Source organism: Vulpes vulpes, chromosome 15 (assembly GCF_048418805.1).
Source record: "Vulpes vulpes isolate BD-2025 chromosome 15, VulVul3, whole genome shotgun sequence".
Classification (NCBI taxonomy): domain Eukaryota; kingdom Metazoa; phylum Chordata; class Mammalia; order Carnivora; family Canidae; genus Vulpes; species Vulpes vulpes.
Window position 1 is genome coordinate 74907487 of NC_132794.1, and position 18053 is coordinate 74925539.

Consider the following 18053-nt stretch of genomic DNA (forward strand, 5'->3'; position numbering starts at 1 on the left):
TCATGCTGAAAAGTCAGAAGCAGTTGGGATTTTTGAGAAGCAGAGAATTCTTTCTGGCCCGTAAGTACAGGAGAAAACCATGGTGCTCGGTGGGCATCCCCAACTACAGACTCAGTGCCCTCCCCGTTCCCTTAAGACCCGGAGACCCTGGAGCAGGGGCTGCGCATCATTCATGCAGGAGCTTCTAGCACCGGGAATAGAGCGGGACCGATTGAGCCAAGGAAACGAGAGCCAACCCCGTTCAGCCACATTCTGCTCCTGGATTCATGATCAAATTGTAAAGTGTTTTCACTGACCCATCACCATGTCATTGCCGATGTCTGAATTTTCCCTCACATACTGGGGACAGAGCCACGATAAATTGCTACCTACTTGCGCTGAGTTTCATTTTGCTCTGATTCATTGCTCACTTAGGGACTTTCTAAAATCACAGTTTATGGACTCCACATCCTGGTGGTTCCCAGAGATAAATGAGCCTGGATTCCAGGGAATGCAAATGTCTTCAAACTTGCAGCCAGCTTCCCGGCTCCCTGCAAAGGTCCCTTAAGCCCCTAAGTATTTCCTCTCTTAAATCACACATCACTGGCACAAGCGGAATATTTTCAAGTTACCTCTTTCTCGTCAGGAGACCGTCCCAGAAAGGCCTACCAAGTACAGAAATGCCGTCGTTCTTGGCAGTTTTATGGTGCTGTTCTTAGGTCTAGTTCAGAGATTCTTTTTAAAAGCTGGGTTTGGTGGGTCTTGTTTTCTGTTTTTTGTTTTTGTTTTTGTTTTTTTTTCCTGAAAGAAATGATTCCATTGGGGCTGCACTTGAAACATGACGTTGAATGTCTCTTGGCACGCGTAGGGGCTGGGTGAGGACTGTGTGTGCACTTGTACAAATGTCAGACCCTACCCAGTTGGGCAGTGGGAAGCCCCAGAGCCCTCCAGGGTGAGTGGCAGCAGAGCAGTGGTATCTGAGTGCTCCACCCAATGTTAATCTGGATGTGAAAGTCATTTTTGCTTGGGCCTCAGATAGAGCCTCTCACAGTGTCTGTCTGGTGTGGCCGAGAAGGAGGCACAATTTTCTGTGCCTGGAGAAAGAGGCATGGCGTCACATCCAGGGAGCCTCAGGCAAAATGGCCATTTATTGAGTTATGCCAACACGTCTTGGGAATATAAAAAAGCACGTGGTTCAGGGTGGTAACCAATTTTTCTCAAACGGAGGGCAGCAGAAGCGAATCATATGACAATTGTGGGAAGCGGTTGGAACTTCCTGACGCTTTTTCATAATAATTGTTTACCTTCAAGGCCTTCAAATGTGCAGCCAAAAATTGGAGTGTGTGAACGTGTGCTGTGGACACACAAAAAAAGGTTACAAACCACTGATCTGTTCCCAAGAACATTGGTTAGGCTCAGATATACACACACACGCACACACAGGCACACACACACACACTTGAGTTCGCATTTACAATTCTACTTTTGGATTTTCTTCAGATATTTCTACTTTTCTTCATTGAGATTATTCAGATTTTGTTGATTTGCACCCATGCTTTTGTTTATATTTCAATACTTCGCCTAACATATCCTACATGTGAGCCTAGGAAAATTGCTTTCAGAAAGACTCAAGAAGGCCAACGCCTCTTGCTCCCAGGCAAATACCCAACTTTCCAAAGTGGAAACCACAAAAGTTGAAAGTGGAGGACAACTAACTCCTTCATCCTTCCACCTCTGCCATTGTCAAGGTCAGCGATAAGGATTAGGGGCAAGTGCCCTGGCCCGTATGTTGTGGCTATTTCTGTGGTACATGGGGCTCCTTAACGCTGAGAGTGGTGGCCTAAGGACGTGGAAATGCCAAGAAGGGCATTGTCAGGAACTCCTCACGGTGTACCTGTGAGCTCTTGGCTCCAAGGGCACATGTTGGAAAGTACACAGACTAAGATGGCACCTTGAATGGGTCCATCTCTTTCACTGCTGCAACCTTGGGAGAGTTGCCTATTCTTGTGAAAATCGGCCTTGTCAGTGTGGAAGATGGAAATAAAATTCCTACCTCCGTGGTTATTAAAATTAAATAAGATAATAACTGTCAAGTGCCAGCTAGAGCAGCCACTTGATAAATGTTCATTTCCTCGCATCTCTTTACCCCATAATATGAGCAATAACTCTCTCACTGGGCTGCAGCATCTGCTTCTGGAACTGGAATATCTACACATCAACTGGATGGGAATGATGAGACACACTTCTTTAATGTATTCATCAGAATTCTTGCCTGGCCTGAGATGAAGCAGGGGCAGGGAGCAAATGTGGATAGAAAGCAGATACTCAGGCCTCCTAGATAGCAGGGAGTCAGTCTGGGCGATCTGGAGTCACCTTACTTTAAACATATATCACACTTTTTTATAATCCAGGTAATGGTGATGAACTCTTCCCTTCGGAAGAGCCTGACTAGACCATTCCGTCCTTTGCCAAACCAATGACTCATTTTGTCTGAGCCCACAGCTGGGTCATATTTCCCCGCCTCCTTGTAGTTGAATGTGGCCAATGGAAGGTGGCCAGGCCTGGCGAGCCTCCACTATCTCCCCTCTCCATCTGCCAGATGGATGTCAGTGTCCAGGGACCCTGGAAACTGCGCTGAAGTAGGCATAGCCTCTGACAGACTGAGTCCATAAGTGGCCGTGTGGAGCAGAGCACCACCTGCTTCACCATCTGGACTTTACCCAAACAAGAAAGGAACTGTCTGTGTACTAAGCCATTTAAACCTCAAGGTTTATCTGTCACAACAACCAGCATTATTTTAACTAGTAATCTTCATGAAACGACGTAAATTTTTAAAACCTTCCTTTTTGATGACCTTTGACATTCTTCTGAACATGAGTGCACCATTTTGTATTTTGTTACTGGGGAGAGAACAAATTTCATAATTGCTTAAAAACTACCTACCTGGTCTATCCATTCAAAATAGGTTGTGTATATTGATCATAAGAAATATGGAATAAAGTTCTCCATCAACAAGAAGTCTATTCGATTTTTTGCCTAATGGTTTCAGCTGCCAAAGTTAGTGATTAGCTGCGTTTATTCTGTTTTATTTTTTTATTATTTTTTTAATTTTTATTTATTTATGATAGTCACACAGAGAGAGAGAGAGAGAGGCAGAGACATAGGCAGAGGGAGAAGCAGGCTCCATGCACCGGGAGCCCGACGTGGGATTCGATCCCGGGTCTCCAGGATCGTGCCCTGGGCCAAAGGCAGGCGCCAAATCGCTGCGCCCCCCCAGGGATCCCTATTCTGTTTTAAATTAGATTAAACACTCCTGATGCCAGGTGCTGGGCTGGGAGGGGGAACTCAATAAAGACAAAAGAAATAAAGATAATTATGTTTTCTAAATTATTAGAAATTCAGAAATGAGAAAACTAAAATTTTTCTAAAGCGTCCTATATACATCTGTGTTTTCTTAAACCAAATATACTGAAAATAGTTTTACTTTTCCCAGTCTTCAGCTTCATCAATCATAAAATGAGGGGATATGTAATCCACAGGATTTGAGGATTAAATGAGGATCATGTCTACCTCCCAGCCTAACGCCTGGCACAATAAATATTAAATAATACACACACTAACTATTGAAACCGTGACCTCCTTCTTAATGATTTGGTTTATTGGATTTTGCTTTGGAATTACGCTTAGGAACGTGAATTTTCACCCTCAGAGACTTGTAAAGTAGCCGCTTGGCCGCTTACCCCAACACCAGTTGGAACTACAGGGCAGTGCTCTGAGTTGTGCTATCTACTTTTACGGTTTCTACTGACTTCTTCTTGCCACGTTTTACTGACTACACCTACAAGTTGTCTTCAAATCTTTTTTCTATGGGGAGGAGAAAATAAAACACCCCTTGTAGAAATTACTGCTCAAAAATGAATAAGCTCGGTCTGCAAGCTAGGGAATGCTCTGGCAGGGCAGGTTGCTAGCCATCAGAACGGCTCTTTCAGTGGCTTGGGGGCCCATTGGAGCCCATGCCAAGATCACTGCTGTTCTAGCACTCTGAGGCTGACAGAAGTCATGACTCCCGGCCACAGTACGGCCTTGCGGCTCTGCCTGCCAGCGCAGCTCCTGTGCTGGGAGGAGGGAGAGAGGAAAGAGAAGGAAAAGATAACGGGGGCTTGTCGGGGGGACCCGAAGAAGGAAAGGAGACCCAGGGTAAGAGGTAACCTGGGTGGCTCTTCACTGAGGTGGCCAGCCAGGTGCTTCATGTTCACATCAAAGCTGGAGGGGCCCAGCCCTGGGGGCACCTGTTCTGATTTTCATTCTCACCCACCCTGTGTCAGCCTACCCACTCCCCTACACCTCTGCCCATGACAGCTGTTTGCCACTCACTGAAGTTATTTCCCAGGGTATTGTGTGAAGCTGGCATCAGGTTATTTGGTTTTGTAATTCTTGGGTTACCACTGATGATGAATTGTTGTTCACATTCCATTTTCATACTGTATTTGCGTATCTTCATTTGTGAGCTTGACTGTTCACGGGCTTTCTTGTTTTTATTGTTATATTCACCATTTCTTCCAAAGGAAAATAATTTTGGTTTTCTTACTATATTTCTTTTTCTGCTGCTCATGGGTAGAAAAAGGATAACCCAATTTTCTTAAGCATAACTAAAATTTTAAGAACCAGAATGTGATAAATCACCCTGTTTAACCCAAAATAGAATTATATTAAAGACGCCATATTATGGCCTACTTCTTTTTTAATTCTAGTTAACATATAGTGTATTATTAGTTTCAGGTGTAGAATTTAGTGATTCATCAGTTGCATATAACACTTCAGGCTCATTACATCACATGCCCTCCTTAATGCCCATCACCCAGTTACCCCATCCCTCACCCGCCTCCCCTCCAGCAACCCTGTTTGTTTCCTAGAGTTAAGAGTCTCCTATGATTTGTCTCCCTATCTGTTTTCATCTTACTTTATATTTCCTTCCCTTCCCTTCTGTTCGTTTGTTTTGCTTCTTAAATTCCACATATGAATGAAATCATATGGTATTTTTCTTTCCATCCACATCATTGCAAATGGAAGATTTCATTCTTTTACTTTTTAAAAAGATTTTATTTATTTATTCACGAGAGACACACAGAAAGAGGCAGAGACACAGGCAGAGAGAGAAGCAGGCTTCCTGCAAGGAGCCTAATGTGAGACTCCATCCCGGGACCTCCGGGATCACGACCTGAGCCAAAGGCAGACGCTCAACTGCTGAGCCACCAAAGTGTCCCAAGATTTCTTTCTTTTGATGGCTGAGTAATAACCTAGTTTTTATTTTTTTATTTAAAAAAATTTAAGATTTTATCTGTTTGAGAGAGAGAGAGAGGGTGGGAGAAGGCGAGATAGAGAGCATGAGGAGGAGCAAAGGGAGCAGGAAAAGCAGACTCCACTCTGAGCATGGAGCCTGGACATGGGACTCGATCTCACAACTCTGAGATCATGAACTGAGCTAAAACCAAGAGTCAGATGCTTAACCAATTGAGCCACCCAGTACCCAGGCACCCTGGCCTACTTTTTAAAAAGCAGCTTTATTAAGAAATAATTTCACATATACCATTCACCCATTAAAAGTGTACAATACCACATTTTTAGTATATTCAGAGTTAATGCAACCATTGCCACATCTAATTTTCAGAGATTTTTCATCCCTCTAAAGAGAAATCCTTTACCCATTCATAGGCCCTCCCCAAACCTCATCACACTTCTCAGACCTAGGAAACTACCATTCTACTCTCTGTCTCTATAAATTTGCATCTCCAGGACATTTCATTTATGTGGATAATAAGTGGTCTTTAGTAAGTAGTCTTTTGTGACTTTCTTTCACTGAGCATAATATTTTCAAGGGCCATCATTTCTCTTCATTGCCAAATAATATTCCATTGTATGGGTGTACCGCTATTTATTTACCCATGCATCATGTGATGGACACTTCAGTTGTTTCCACTTTTTGGCTGTTATGAGTATTGCTGCTATGAACATCCATGTTCAAGTTCATGTATAGGCCTATGTTTTTATTTTTCTTAGATCTATACATAGGATCAGAATCTCTGGGTCACGTGGTACTTAACATTAAACTTTATGTTGCAGGTGCCCAACCGTTGTCCACAGTGGCTGCCCCATTTTACATTACGACCAGTAGTGCTTGAGGATTCCAAGTTCTGTATATTCTCACCAATATCTTTTATTATCTGTATTTCTGATTAGGGGATATGAAACGATTTTATTGTGGTTTCGATTTTCATTTCCCTAATGACTAATGATGTCGAGCATCTTTTCATGTGCTTATTGGTCATTTGTGTATCCTCTTTGGAGAAATGTCTATTCAAGTCCTTTGCCTATTTTTAACTGGATAATCTTTTTATTATTACTTTGTAAGAATTTTGTATATATTCTGGATACAAGTCCTTTAACAGACATGATTTGTGAATATTTTCTCCTATTTTGTGGGTTGTCTTTTCATTTTCTTGATGATATCACTAGCAGGATGGTAGTCTTCAATTTCGATGAAGTTCCATTTTTTTTCCCTTTGACACTTGTGGTTTTGGTGTCATATCTAGGAAACCATCATGACCCAAGGTCATGAAGTTACTCTGATGTTTTCTTCTAAGGGTTTTATAGTTTTAGCTCCCACTTAGTTATCTGGGTCAGTAACCTAACACAAATTGATTTTCTTACAGCTCTGGAAGTCAAAAGTCTGAAATGGGTTTCACTGGGCTAAAATCAAAATGTCAATAAGGCTGCATTCCTTGTGGAGTCTGTAGGGAAGAATGCCTGCCTTCTTGTCTCTTCCATGTTCTAGAGCTGCCCACCTCTTTTGGCTCACAGCTCCCTTTCATCTTCCAAGCCAGCAATGGCACACTGAGTTCTTCTCATATCGAATCACTCCAACTTCCTCTTCTTTCTCACCCTTCCACATTTCAAGACCCTTGGGATTACATTGGGCCCACCGAGTATCCTAAGATACTCTCCCTCTTTTAAAACCACCTGATTAGCCACCTTAATTCCCTCTGCTCTCTTAACTCCCCTTTGCCATGTAGCGTACATATTCATCATTCTGCCTACCACAATCTGTGATCCATTTTTAATTAATTTTTGTGTCTGATGTTAGGTGAGGGTCCAACTTCATTATTTTGCTTGTGGGTATCCAGTTATCCCAGCACCATTTGCTGAAAAGATTCTCCTTCCATTTTGTGGTGTATTTTCTCTTAGAACAATATAATATTAAAATGTGTCCATATCCACTAATATATGACATGGTCATTTTAAATGATTGGATAAAATTTCACTTTTTGAATATACCATTGTGTATTTACAGTGCTTCCAGCCTTTCACTATTAAAATAATCTTTATCTGGGATCCCTGGGTGGCGCAGCGGTTTGGCGCCTGCCTTTGGCCCAGGGCGCGATCCTGGAGACCCGGGATCGAATCCCACGTCGGGCTCCCGGTGCATGGAGCCTGCTTCTCCCTCTGCCTGTGTCTCTGCCTCTCTCTCTATCTCTCTGTGACTATCATAAATAAATAAATAAAAATTTAAAAAAATAAAAATAAAATAAAATAATCTTTATCTGACATATGGGTTTTTTAAAAAATATATGATGGGCATAAACCCTTTTCCATTATATGTATTGTAAATTGTCACTGAAATTATTCACTTCTTTCCATCATCTTCCTATTCATCCAGCCCACAGCCTTACTCTTATACCTGGTCTCCCAGCTTCCAATCTTGCCCCTCTTCACTCATTTCTCCGTGACAGAGTGACCTTTCAAATTGCAAATCTAATCATGTATCTGCTGCCTCTTGTCCTTCAAATTGATTCTCAATAAGAAAAGGACAAAACTCTTTCTCATGGCCCCCTCTTGGCCTTCAGCCTAATCCTGTGGGGTGCCCCCACTTGCTTACTCTCTCCACCCGCACGCACCTGCTTCTGCTCAGGTCCTCATGAAAGCCATTTGCTGCTATTGCAATTGGTTTTATTGTGGGTTTGCTTTTCATCAAAAAATGGAATAGGATTTTTTGAGACTTTTCCTACCTACTCCATTTTTTCCCACTTTTGCTTAATGAGGACAGGCCTCTAGCTCCCCACACATCTTTCCTCTTCAGCCCTTTTCTACGTTGCAATTTCAGATTTACATTTTGGATATCATTCATGTTGGCCTCCTGCACCTTCCAGTAAGGTCTATAAGGATAGGAATGAGGTACTAATATCTTAGCACGTAAGCAAGATCAATACATTTTCTACTGTGTCTTTGACTTTTAACTTCACTTATGCTATTTTTAATTTACAGGATCCTAAAAATGTGTATACATCCTTTCCTTTATGATTTCTTCACTTGTCATAGCCATGCTTAAACGTCCTTCCTGGCTCTGAGCGTATAGAAATGTTGGCCCATTTTCTTGCATTGATTTTTATACTTCTATTGTTTGCATTAAAATCCTGAATATACCTGCCATTTATTTTTGACATATGCTATAAACCAGGAAAACACCTTTATTTGCTTGCCAAATGGTTAGCAGTATTCTCAGCCTTTGTCATCCTTTCCCTGCTGACTTGAAACAACTTGTTGGCTGTGCATTAAATCCTTTCCATGTTTGGTTTTGGAAATAATCTGTGTTTCCTGCTCTGGAAGTATTTGCCACTGTTTTAACTATTACAGCTCTAGACTGTGTTTTAATATCTAATAGTTGCATTTGCTAAGAAAACATGTTTTTATAAAATAATATTTTTAAGTTATACAATTTGAATTAAGGGTTACTAGACAGAGAACTACTGCTTGGAGCAGTCTCAAACTTTAGTGGCAATCCGTAGGGCTTTTTACAGCACAGATCCAGGCCCCCGCAGCTGCTACCAATTCGGTAAGTATTTGCACTTCTCATAAGTTCCCTGATGATACTGATCCCGGGACCACGAGATTTGAGAACTTCTGCTGTGGAATGAAGACATGAAATAAAAAATACGGTCAACCTGAGAATGGTCCTGATGCCTTCTCTGAATTAAACTCCCCAGTGTGTTCTCAGACTTCAGATGAGCCTGCCCTGGGGGCTTTTTGTGAGCACCTCGCTGACAGTCTCTGGCCCGGCTCCTGGCACTACTTCAAAGCCGATGCAGGGAACATAGCCCTCCTTTCAGCGACCCAGAGGGTGCTCAGCCTAAGCGCACAGCTGCCCTGTTGGCCTATGCAGCCAGGCTTTGGCCCCTTGCAGGGAGAAACCAGAGAAAGGACAAGATGCAGTGCCTCCCTTTGCTGTAGGCTCTCGTGACTTTCCTGATGTTCAAGGGCAGTGAGACCAGAAACTCCTCTTGGCTTTCCTCATTTCCCACTCCCTTGGCTAGTTAATGGCTCCTTGGTCCACACAAAGGGGAGAGTTCATTACTAACACCTGCTCCTGCTCCCAGACCCATAGGCAACTTCTTGACAGACTTTTCCTACCTATTCCACACAATGTAAGCATATTTATGGAAATAAAGATAGTTTTAACAGCTTCACCATATTCCTCTGTGGAGAGTCTGTGGAGAGGCCTGCATCTCACTTCTTCCTTCATAAAAGGCCGGACATTTTTTTAAGGGAAATAAAATAGCCTTAGAGGTGCTATTTGCTATGGGTTTACTCTTTTGTTGTGGTTATTAAGACGGAAGCACATGATTATACTTTACCTGAAATGTGTGGCTTTAGGAAAACATTTGTTTCCTGCTTTTTTGATACTTAGGTGTCCTCCATTCACTTATATTCTCCCTATCTAGGTCACCCAAAAGTTAGGTTGGAAATTATCTGTGTTTCCTTGAGGGATATACCTTCTGAGAATTTCTCCTTTTCATTTTCCTCTCTGATGCGTTTCTAAGACGCACCATCGGAAGGCCTCCTGTCACAAGCTGAGGAGAGTTTCCCATTGGACCCTCCTTTGTATCCATTCCCTATTCAGCAGACTGAATAAGGCTGGCTGTGTGCAGCGTCTAGGGAACACAAAAAGACACATCTCCTGTCATCAAGGCCTTGCTCTGTTGAGGAAGGCAGATACATTAGATAACAATTACGTGCATTAGGATAAATATAGTGTTGAAGGTTATCAGAAGATGCTAGAGGACAAAGGCCAGGGGCGCTGCCCTCAGCTTGGCAGGGAGCCCAGCAAAGCAGAACTCCCAGAAAAGGTGACATTTGAGCAGATCATTGGGGGAGGGGGGTTTGTGCATTTACTTATTTATATTATTAACTGTGATTATTACAGTTACTTCATTTTCATTTACTTTTGGAATAGGAGTTCATTCACATGTTTGACAATTCAGAAGTGTGAAAAGGTTATAGAAATGCTATCCAAGAGAAGATATGATGTAGTTTAAAAATCTTTAAAAATGTAGCCACATTTTTAGAAGTAAAACAAGTAAAATTAATTTTAATACTATATTTTACCTAACCCAATATATATAAAATTGTCTTTTCATCATCTAATCAGACAAAAACTAATAATGAGATACTTGACATTCTTCTTTTGCACCGAGTCTTTGAATGGGTACAAAGTATATTTTATATATAACACATCACAATTTGGGGGCATCTCGGTGGCTCAGTTGGTTAAGCAGCTGCCTTTGGCTCAAGTCATGATTTCAGGGTCCTGGAATCAAGCCCTGAGGCAGGCTCCCTGCTCAGTAGGGAGTCTGCTTCTCCCTCTCCCCCTGCCACTCCCCCAGCTTGTGCTCTCTTTCCCTCCCACTCTGTCTCTTAAATAAATAAGTAAATTCTTCATAAAAAATATAATACGTCACAATTTGGAACAGCCACATTTCAAGTGCTCGATAGTCACACGTGACTAAATGACTATATCGTAATCAGTTTCCCTCCTATTTCTGCCCTGAAGCTGCTGACTTCCCCTCCCTGGAAGCAGCTAATTTTTGCTAGTCCCTAGTGTGTTCTTCCACAGAGAATAGATATGTGTATGAGCAATTGTAAACATACATGTGCAAATAATAGGACAATAATCACATCATTGTGCATCCTCCTTTTCTTGCTTAATAATAATTGATCGTGGAGATGCTTCATATCATTACCTAGGAAGCAAACTCATTTTTTTTCTTTCTTTCTTTAGTTATTTTATTGCTGTAGAGTAGCCCATCTTATGGACGTTGCAAATTACTCATTCAGTCTTTACTGATGAACATTTAAATGGTTTCCAGTATTTGGAGCTTACAAACAATTTGAGCTGAGTTTTCAAAGAGACAAAGAGTGATGGAGCTAACCCAGTGAGGCTGGGGAATGACATTCTAGAGAAAGGGGCAAGCATGAAGCACGAAGACCCAGGGCACAAGGCCACATGGAAGTTGAGGAAAATTTCTCTTATGTCGAGATGTCTGGAGAGTGGAGTGTGTGAACAGAAGAGAGGGTATGGAGACTGGAAGGGCAGGAAGAGACCAAGTTGCAAGCAGCCTTGCAAGTGTCACATTAAGGAGCTTGGATTTCTTCCTTGAGCCATCAAAAGATTTTAAGAAGCAGGGAAGAATAAATAAATGATTGAATTAATAAATAATGTTGGGAGGAGGAACAAATCTTCCAAAATGATGAATTCTGATTAATAGATATGTAGAAGGCATGAGGGAAACATAAAATCACCATGCAAAACACTACAATAATAATAGCTGCAGGTAAGAGCTACTGATTAATACTTTTTTTTTTTTTAAGATTTTGTTTATTTGAGAGCTAAAGAGCACCAAAGCCAGGGAGAGGGGCAGAGTAAGAAGGAGAAGCTCCCTGCTAAACAGGGAGCCCAATGCCAGGCTCCATCCCAGGACCCCGAGATCATGAGCTGAGCTGAAGGCAGATGCTTAACCAACTGAGCCACCCAAGTGCCCCGACTGATGAATATTTAAATTGGTGGGCAAAACTTCAAGAAATGGGATATTTGCATAGCCTCACAATTTATCTCTCCCAAAATATATATTAATTATTGTGATGGTTTTAACATCTGTCCAAATGTGCTTTGATACTGCCCTCTAGGAAGTAGAGTTTAATTCCACTGGACTTAGTGACTCACTTCTAATGAACAGGGTATAGAAAAGGAAAAATAATAACTTCACAGTGAGTAACCCTGGCAGACACCAGGGTGATGTTAACCCAGTGATCAAGGTTAACATCACCGTAATATCATGTTCATATAGGGGACCCCTGACAATATGATGAGAAGGGTACTTCATCTGTACAGAATTCTTCCCCCCAAACCCATAACTTCAGTCTAATCATGAGAAAACACCAAGTAAAACCAAACTGAGGGACATTCCACGAAATTCCTGACCAGTACTCTTCAAAAGTATCAAGGTCATAAAAGAACAAAGGGTGAAAAACTGTTACCTCCTAGACTAAGGAGGTATGTTGACTCAATGCAGTGTGGCATCCTGGATTGGGTCCTGCAACAGAAAAAGGACATTTGGGGGAAAACTGGGAAAATATGAGTAAAGCCCTTATGTCAGTTAATATTGGACCAGTGTTAGTGTCCTAGTCTGCATAAATGTACCATAGCTATCTAAGATGTTAACATTCATTAGAAGGAGCCGGGTGAAGATAAACCATGACACTTTGGGCCTTCTTTGCAACTACTCTAATAATAAATATAAAATTATTTCAAAATAAAAAGTTTAAAAAAATCAGAGGAGTAACCTGATTAGATTCACATTTCAGAAGAATGCCAGTGGTTGCAGGGAGGAAGAAGGCTGCAAGGGGAAAGACCAGAGCAACAGCTTACGAGGTTGTGCGACAGGGACACCTGGGGCTCAGTGGTTGAGTGTCTGCCTTTGGCTCAGGGCATGATCCCGGGTCCAGGGATGGAGTCCCACATCAGGCTCCCCACAGGGAGCCTGCTTCTCCCTCTGCCTGTGTCTCTGCCTCTCTCTCTGTGACTCTCATGAATAAATAAATAAAATCTTTTTTAAAAAAGAAAAAGAACAGGGTCGTGCTACAAAAAGTCAAGAACAGATGATGGAGGCCTGGATGGGGAGCAGGGGCAACAGGAGTCTGAGGCCATGGGCAGGTTGGAGAAATCTCTAGATGAAAACTCAATCAGACCAGGTGATGGCTTAGATAAGCAAGTGAGGCAGTAGGGGGGCTCAAGATAACACAGTTTTCAACCTCTGGGAATTAGATGGGTAATGATGTCATTCACTGAGATGGAGATAACAGGAAGATCATGTGTCAGGGAAATAGTTTAGTCTTAGACTTGTTGAATTTGGAGTACATTTGAGAGATCAAGTATGCATTAGGCCACTGGATATATGGGCTGGCAGGTTGGGGAGGGGAGACCTGGCTGTAGACTGCTGTGGGGACCCATTGGCATGTAAAGAGCCATGGCCTCTCATTTAGGCCAGAGAGAGGGTGACGTGACCCAAGGAGGGGAGAGGGCATAGAGCACAACCATTTAGGGGATAGGCCCAGGAGGTAGCAAGGGGACTGGAGCATGTCCAGAGAAGTGGTGACAGCACAATGTAGTCATTAAGAGCTAAGTCCTAGAAGCAGGCTGCCAGGGCCAGAATATTGGCTCTGCCACCTACCTGTTGTGTGACATAGAACAAGCTATTTAATCTAATAAGGCTGTTGTCAGGATTATGTGACATACGGCATGTAAAGTTCCTAGGATAATGCTGGGCTCTTGATGTTCAAAGAATGTTGGCTAATTGGAGGCAAAGGAAAGAGAAAGAGTGGTGGCCTGGAAGTGAAGGAAAGAGAGTGGTTCAAAAAGGAGCACATGTACTTCATACTGCTTAAGATGGCTATTAGCAAAAAAGTGGAAAATTATAAGCATTAGAAAGGATATAGAGAAATTGGAACCTTCATGCACTGCTGGTGGGAATGTAATATGACACACCCATTGTGGGAAACAGCTGGGTGTTCCTCAAAGAGGCAAACATAGAATTACCATATGATACAGCAATTCCCCTCCTTGGTATATGCCCCCAAAGAACGAAAGGCAGGGACTCAAACAGGTCCTTGCACACCCATGCTCATAGCAACATTATTCGCAAGAGCCAAAAAGTGGAACCACTCCATGTGTTCATCAAGAAATGAATGGATAAACAAAATGTAGTAAACACACACAATGGAATATTACTCAGCCTGGAAGAGGGAAAGTACTGACGTGAATGAACCCTGAAAACATTATGCTAAGTGGAATGAGTCAGACACTAAAGGACAGATATTGTATGATAAGGAATGTAGAGTAAGCAAATGCATAGAGATGGAAAGTCGCAGAGAGAGGACCAGTGGTTGGGGGCAGGGAGAAGTGGGTAGTTAATGCTTAATGAATGCAGAGTTTCTGCTTGAGATGATGGAAAAGATCTGGAAATGAGTGGTGGTGATGGTTGTACAACTCTGGATGTACTTAATGTCACTTAAAAATTTTGAAGGTGGTAAAATTTTATGATGTGTGTATTTTACCATAATATTAAAAAATCGAGGATGTGGTTAATGCTGCTGAGAAGTCAAACAAGATAAGCCCCTCGAGTTGGTCTCTGCATTTTATGACATAGGGGTCATCAGAGACATTTCCAGAGCCCTTTTAGGAGAGCAGAGGTCAAAAGTCAGATTGCAGTGGGTTGAAGGACGATTGGGAAGTTGTCTATACCAGGGGCTGGCAAACCACAGCCCAATCTGGCCTGCTGCCTATTTCTGTAAATAAAGGTCTTTTGGAACACAGACCCACTTTATTTTTTTTTTTCAGGCCCACTTTAGGGTATGTTTTGCCTCTGGTGGCTTGTGTGCAACAACAGCAGGGTTGAATAGTTGCCGCAGAAACCATAGGGTCTGCAAGACCAAAGATATTTACTTTCTGACCCTTTACAGAGAAAGTTTCCAAACCCTGGACCGGACAAGACCTCCTGGTATTTCGAGAACTTCGGCTTTCTTAGACAATGCCTGCATTTCTGGGGAGATGACAGGGTCCCTTTGGCCAGCTAGCGGGGTAGACCCAAGGCTAAACAGTAATAATAATAATAATGAACAAGGAGGAGGTAGTAGTGGAGGAGGGGGAAGAGAAGAAACTGTCCTTCCTTTCTCTAACTGGAGATACTATCTCCAACTTGCTGTCTCTTCTAGCCTTGGAAAAAAGGATTCTAAGTCCCTTCACCCAGCCTCACCCCCTAAAATTACTAGCCCCACTAGTAAATTGTCACGTGACTGGTGATAATAAACATTCTGAGATGGTTAACTTCAGTTAACCAGATGGTTAACTACAGTTGCTTTAAGGCTTCCTAATTAATTCAAGAAGAATACTCACAACCTGAGGCTTTTCAAGTGTTTATTAATTTCCTCTCTGGAACTGAGTGTCGATTTTTGTTTCAAATCAGAGAGAAAGCCGACTTCCTGTGTCAGGAACTATGCCAAGTTTTGTGCCTTGGTGACTTCCTTGACGGTCATCCAGACCATCAGATGGCCTTTCCCCATTTCACAGGTGGGGCAACTGGGGCTCACTGGAGTTAAGTGCCCTCCCCCAGACACACAGAGAGTTAGTGGTAGACCTGGGGTTGGATGTCCCCCTGGTTCCAGGGCCCAGGCCATTCCACTGCATCATGCAGGCCTCCTCTCCTTGGCCTCAGAATGCTTTCCTGAGCCCATCCTAAGCAGAATCTAATACTTGGTGGGTTCTCCATCCATTGTATACAGTGAGCCCTGCTACTTCATATAAGAAGGGCCACTTAGGGTACATCTCAAACAGACTGCAGGCTCTTGCAAGACCCACTCCCCAGCCTGCTCTTGTGCTCCCTATGTGCCCAAGCCCCACATTGATGATCAACTGATTCTACCCAGAGGTATTGAAAACCACCCTGCTTTTCAGTGCACTGTGCCAGTGCCCTCTAAGAACTGGGCTTCACTTGCTCCCACCTTATCATCTATTTATACATCATCTGCAGGAATTCCTCGAGCTCCTGATCAGGCCCAGTGACCCAGGGAGGCAGTGGGAGGGGGACAGAGTGTCTCCTTCAGTTCCCATCCACTCATGCTTGTATGGTCAGTGCATAAACACAGCACCCTTGTGACTTCTTTCCCCTTTGAGGCTGTGCTCCATAACACAGCCTCTGACTGCCTAGATTCCTACAGCCTTCAAGTCAGAACTCAAAGGGGAACACAGAAGTCGGTATCTGACCCTCGACTGTCCCAGCGAGAAGACCAACGGAGGCCCAGCATGGGTTGGCACCATACCCAGGCAGGCAGCTTGTCAGCAGTGGATCCTGGCCTGGGAAGGCCCCAGGTCTCCCAGCTCCCAGCCCCGAGCTCACCCTGCTGCGCTTCACTGCCTCCTGATGAAGCAGGGGTCTTCCCCTGCCTGCGGAGCGCTTTCCTTGGAGCCCTTTTCATGAATGAGACCAGATGCAGAACTCCACATTGATCATTTCTGTCCCTCCCCTTTCTGCTCTCTGTTGAAGGCAGCCCCCCAGCTCCCAGCTGGCTCCTGTCCCCTCCCCCAGCCGGGAGAAGTTATTACATGAAGAGATCAGCTTACCAGTTTTCTCCAGAGCAGAGGCTGAGCTCGGAGCTCCGGGTAGTACAGTGAGGGAGAGCAGAGGCAGCCAGCGCGGTGCCTAGCGGAACTCCGGGGCTGGAAGCCCGAGACACAAGTGCATCTGCTAGCTGTTAGCACTTGGCAGCGGCGTCCTCCTCTAGGGTAGTTCTAACTTGGGGTAATAATGTTTGTCAGCTACCTGATATTAGCATTGCTCCACGTTCAAACAGCAGTGTTAGCAAGACCTGGGGGAGAGGTAAGCCAAATAAAATATCTTGTCAGAAGTTGTACTTTTGTCAGCACTCTATTTCCTTCTCTATCTACCAGGAGGGATCAGGGACCGGGTTTTTATGGTGTGCAAAGAGGAATGCTTTATGTTGCGTTTTTAGGCTTGCTTTGCCTTTTCTTACAGAAAGACTTCTTTTCTTCCTGAAGAATCCCGTAATTTCTAAACTCTCAGTCTGGGGTTGTCTGTACAGTCGCCACCCTAGGGAGTGGGCATGGCCTTGGTGACAGATGCTGGAGCGTGCACGTTTCTCCTTCGGCCGTCGCAGGGGGAAAAAAATGTGCATGTCAGATTCCGATAGGGACTGTTACCTTTTGAGAATTTTTCTTCAGGGTTGCAGAAGGGATATGCATGCTAGAGGAAATGGCTTTTCTTTACCGCTTTTGCATCACATTTTCCTCCCTTTCGCTTTGATGTGCTTGGAAAAAATCTGTGTTTAACTTTGTATCATAGGTTTGGGGAGGGCTAGTGATACATGGCAGGGTGAGGAACATGCCCAGATCTATTAAGGCAGGGAGGCATGTTTAAGGCCTGCCAGGATGATTTGTTCTTATGAGTTTAGCTCCTATGTTTGCTGGATACATTTTTGAACATCATAGATGCACTGGGAGCCAGCCCTTGATGCAGGCAAAGAGGTTGGAAAGGGTGGGGGTACCCCGTGGCCTGGAGAGGTAAGCACTTAGGTGTATCCACCCTCACCTGCACAGGCTGCAACAAATTTGCCTTATCCGCTCCTTTTACTCGTTATTCTGATGAAAGATCTCAAAAGACTGATGCCAGAGTAATGAATGAAAAGGACAGTCTCTTTCCAGGAATCCATCTTCCTCTTTTCAAGCCAACTGAAAACTCTATCTCCTCAAGAGGCCAGGGGCCACATCACAGCTTTGCCTTTTGTTAGCATTGTCAGGACGGAGCCAGCTCTGAGAGCTTAATGTAATGACTTTCCCTGCCCCGCGAGTGGAAGCAAGAGCGCTCCCAAAGCCGGGCTGCAGGGCTCGATGTGGGTTCAACACAGGCATGTGGCTCAGAGGCGCGCAGCAACGGGTCATTTGTTTCAGGCTCTTAGCGCATTAGTTACCTGTGTCCCCCGCTCTGCAGATATTCTCTGGGCCTGTGGAGGGGGCGGGGGGGGGGGTCTGGGGCTTGAATGGGAACTGGAGGAACTGAATGGGTTTGTGATGCTGGAAGGCTGAAAGCAGACCATTGCCCTCTAGTTGTAGCCAGGGTTCGCAACTTGCCTGTTGATTTTTTACTGTGTGGAGTAATGACAAATGGGCCAGCCTA

General features: G+C 43.7%; 1 protein-coding gene and 1 long non-coding RNA gene across 5 annotated transcripts in view; one reads left to right on the forward strand and one right to left on the reverse strand.

Annotated features, from left to right (window-relative positions):
- Nucleotides 1-18053, forward strand: part of THSD4 (thrombospondin type 1 domain containing 4) — a 577007-nt gene that overhangs the window by 355049 nt on the left and 203905 nt on the right. Inside the window, exon 1 of one of the 4 annotated variants that reach the window (XM_026016343.2) lies at nucleotides 16485-16739. The exons of the other annotated variants lie outside the window; for them this stretch is intronic. Coding sequence (XP_025872128.1) covers nucleotides 16668-16739 — 72 coding nt within the window. The 5' untranslated portion in view covers nucleotides 16485-16667. Of the gene's footprint in view, nucleotides 1-16484; nucleotides 16740-18053 lie in introns of those variants that run through there. 4 annotated transcript variants of the gene reach the window in all.
- On the reverse strand, nucleotides 5522-16566 carry LOC112933404 (uncharacterized). The gene is made up of 4 exons (XR_003237670.2): nucleotides 16484-16566; nucleotides 12346-12401; nucleotides 9804-9962; nucleotides 5522-8937 (listed from the first exon to the last, which is right to left on the reverse strand). It is a non-coding gene; the product is annotated as an uncharacterized lncRNA (long non-coding RNA).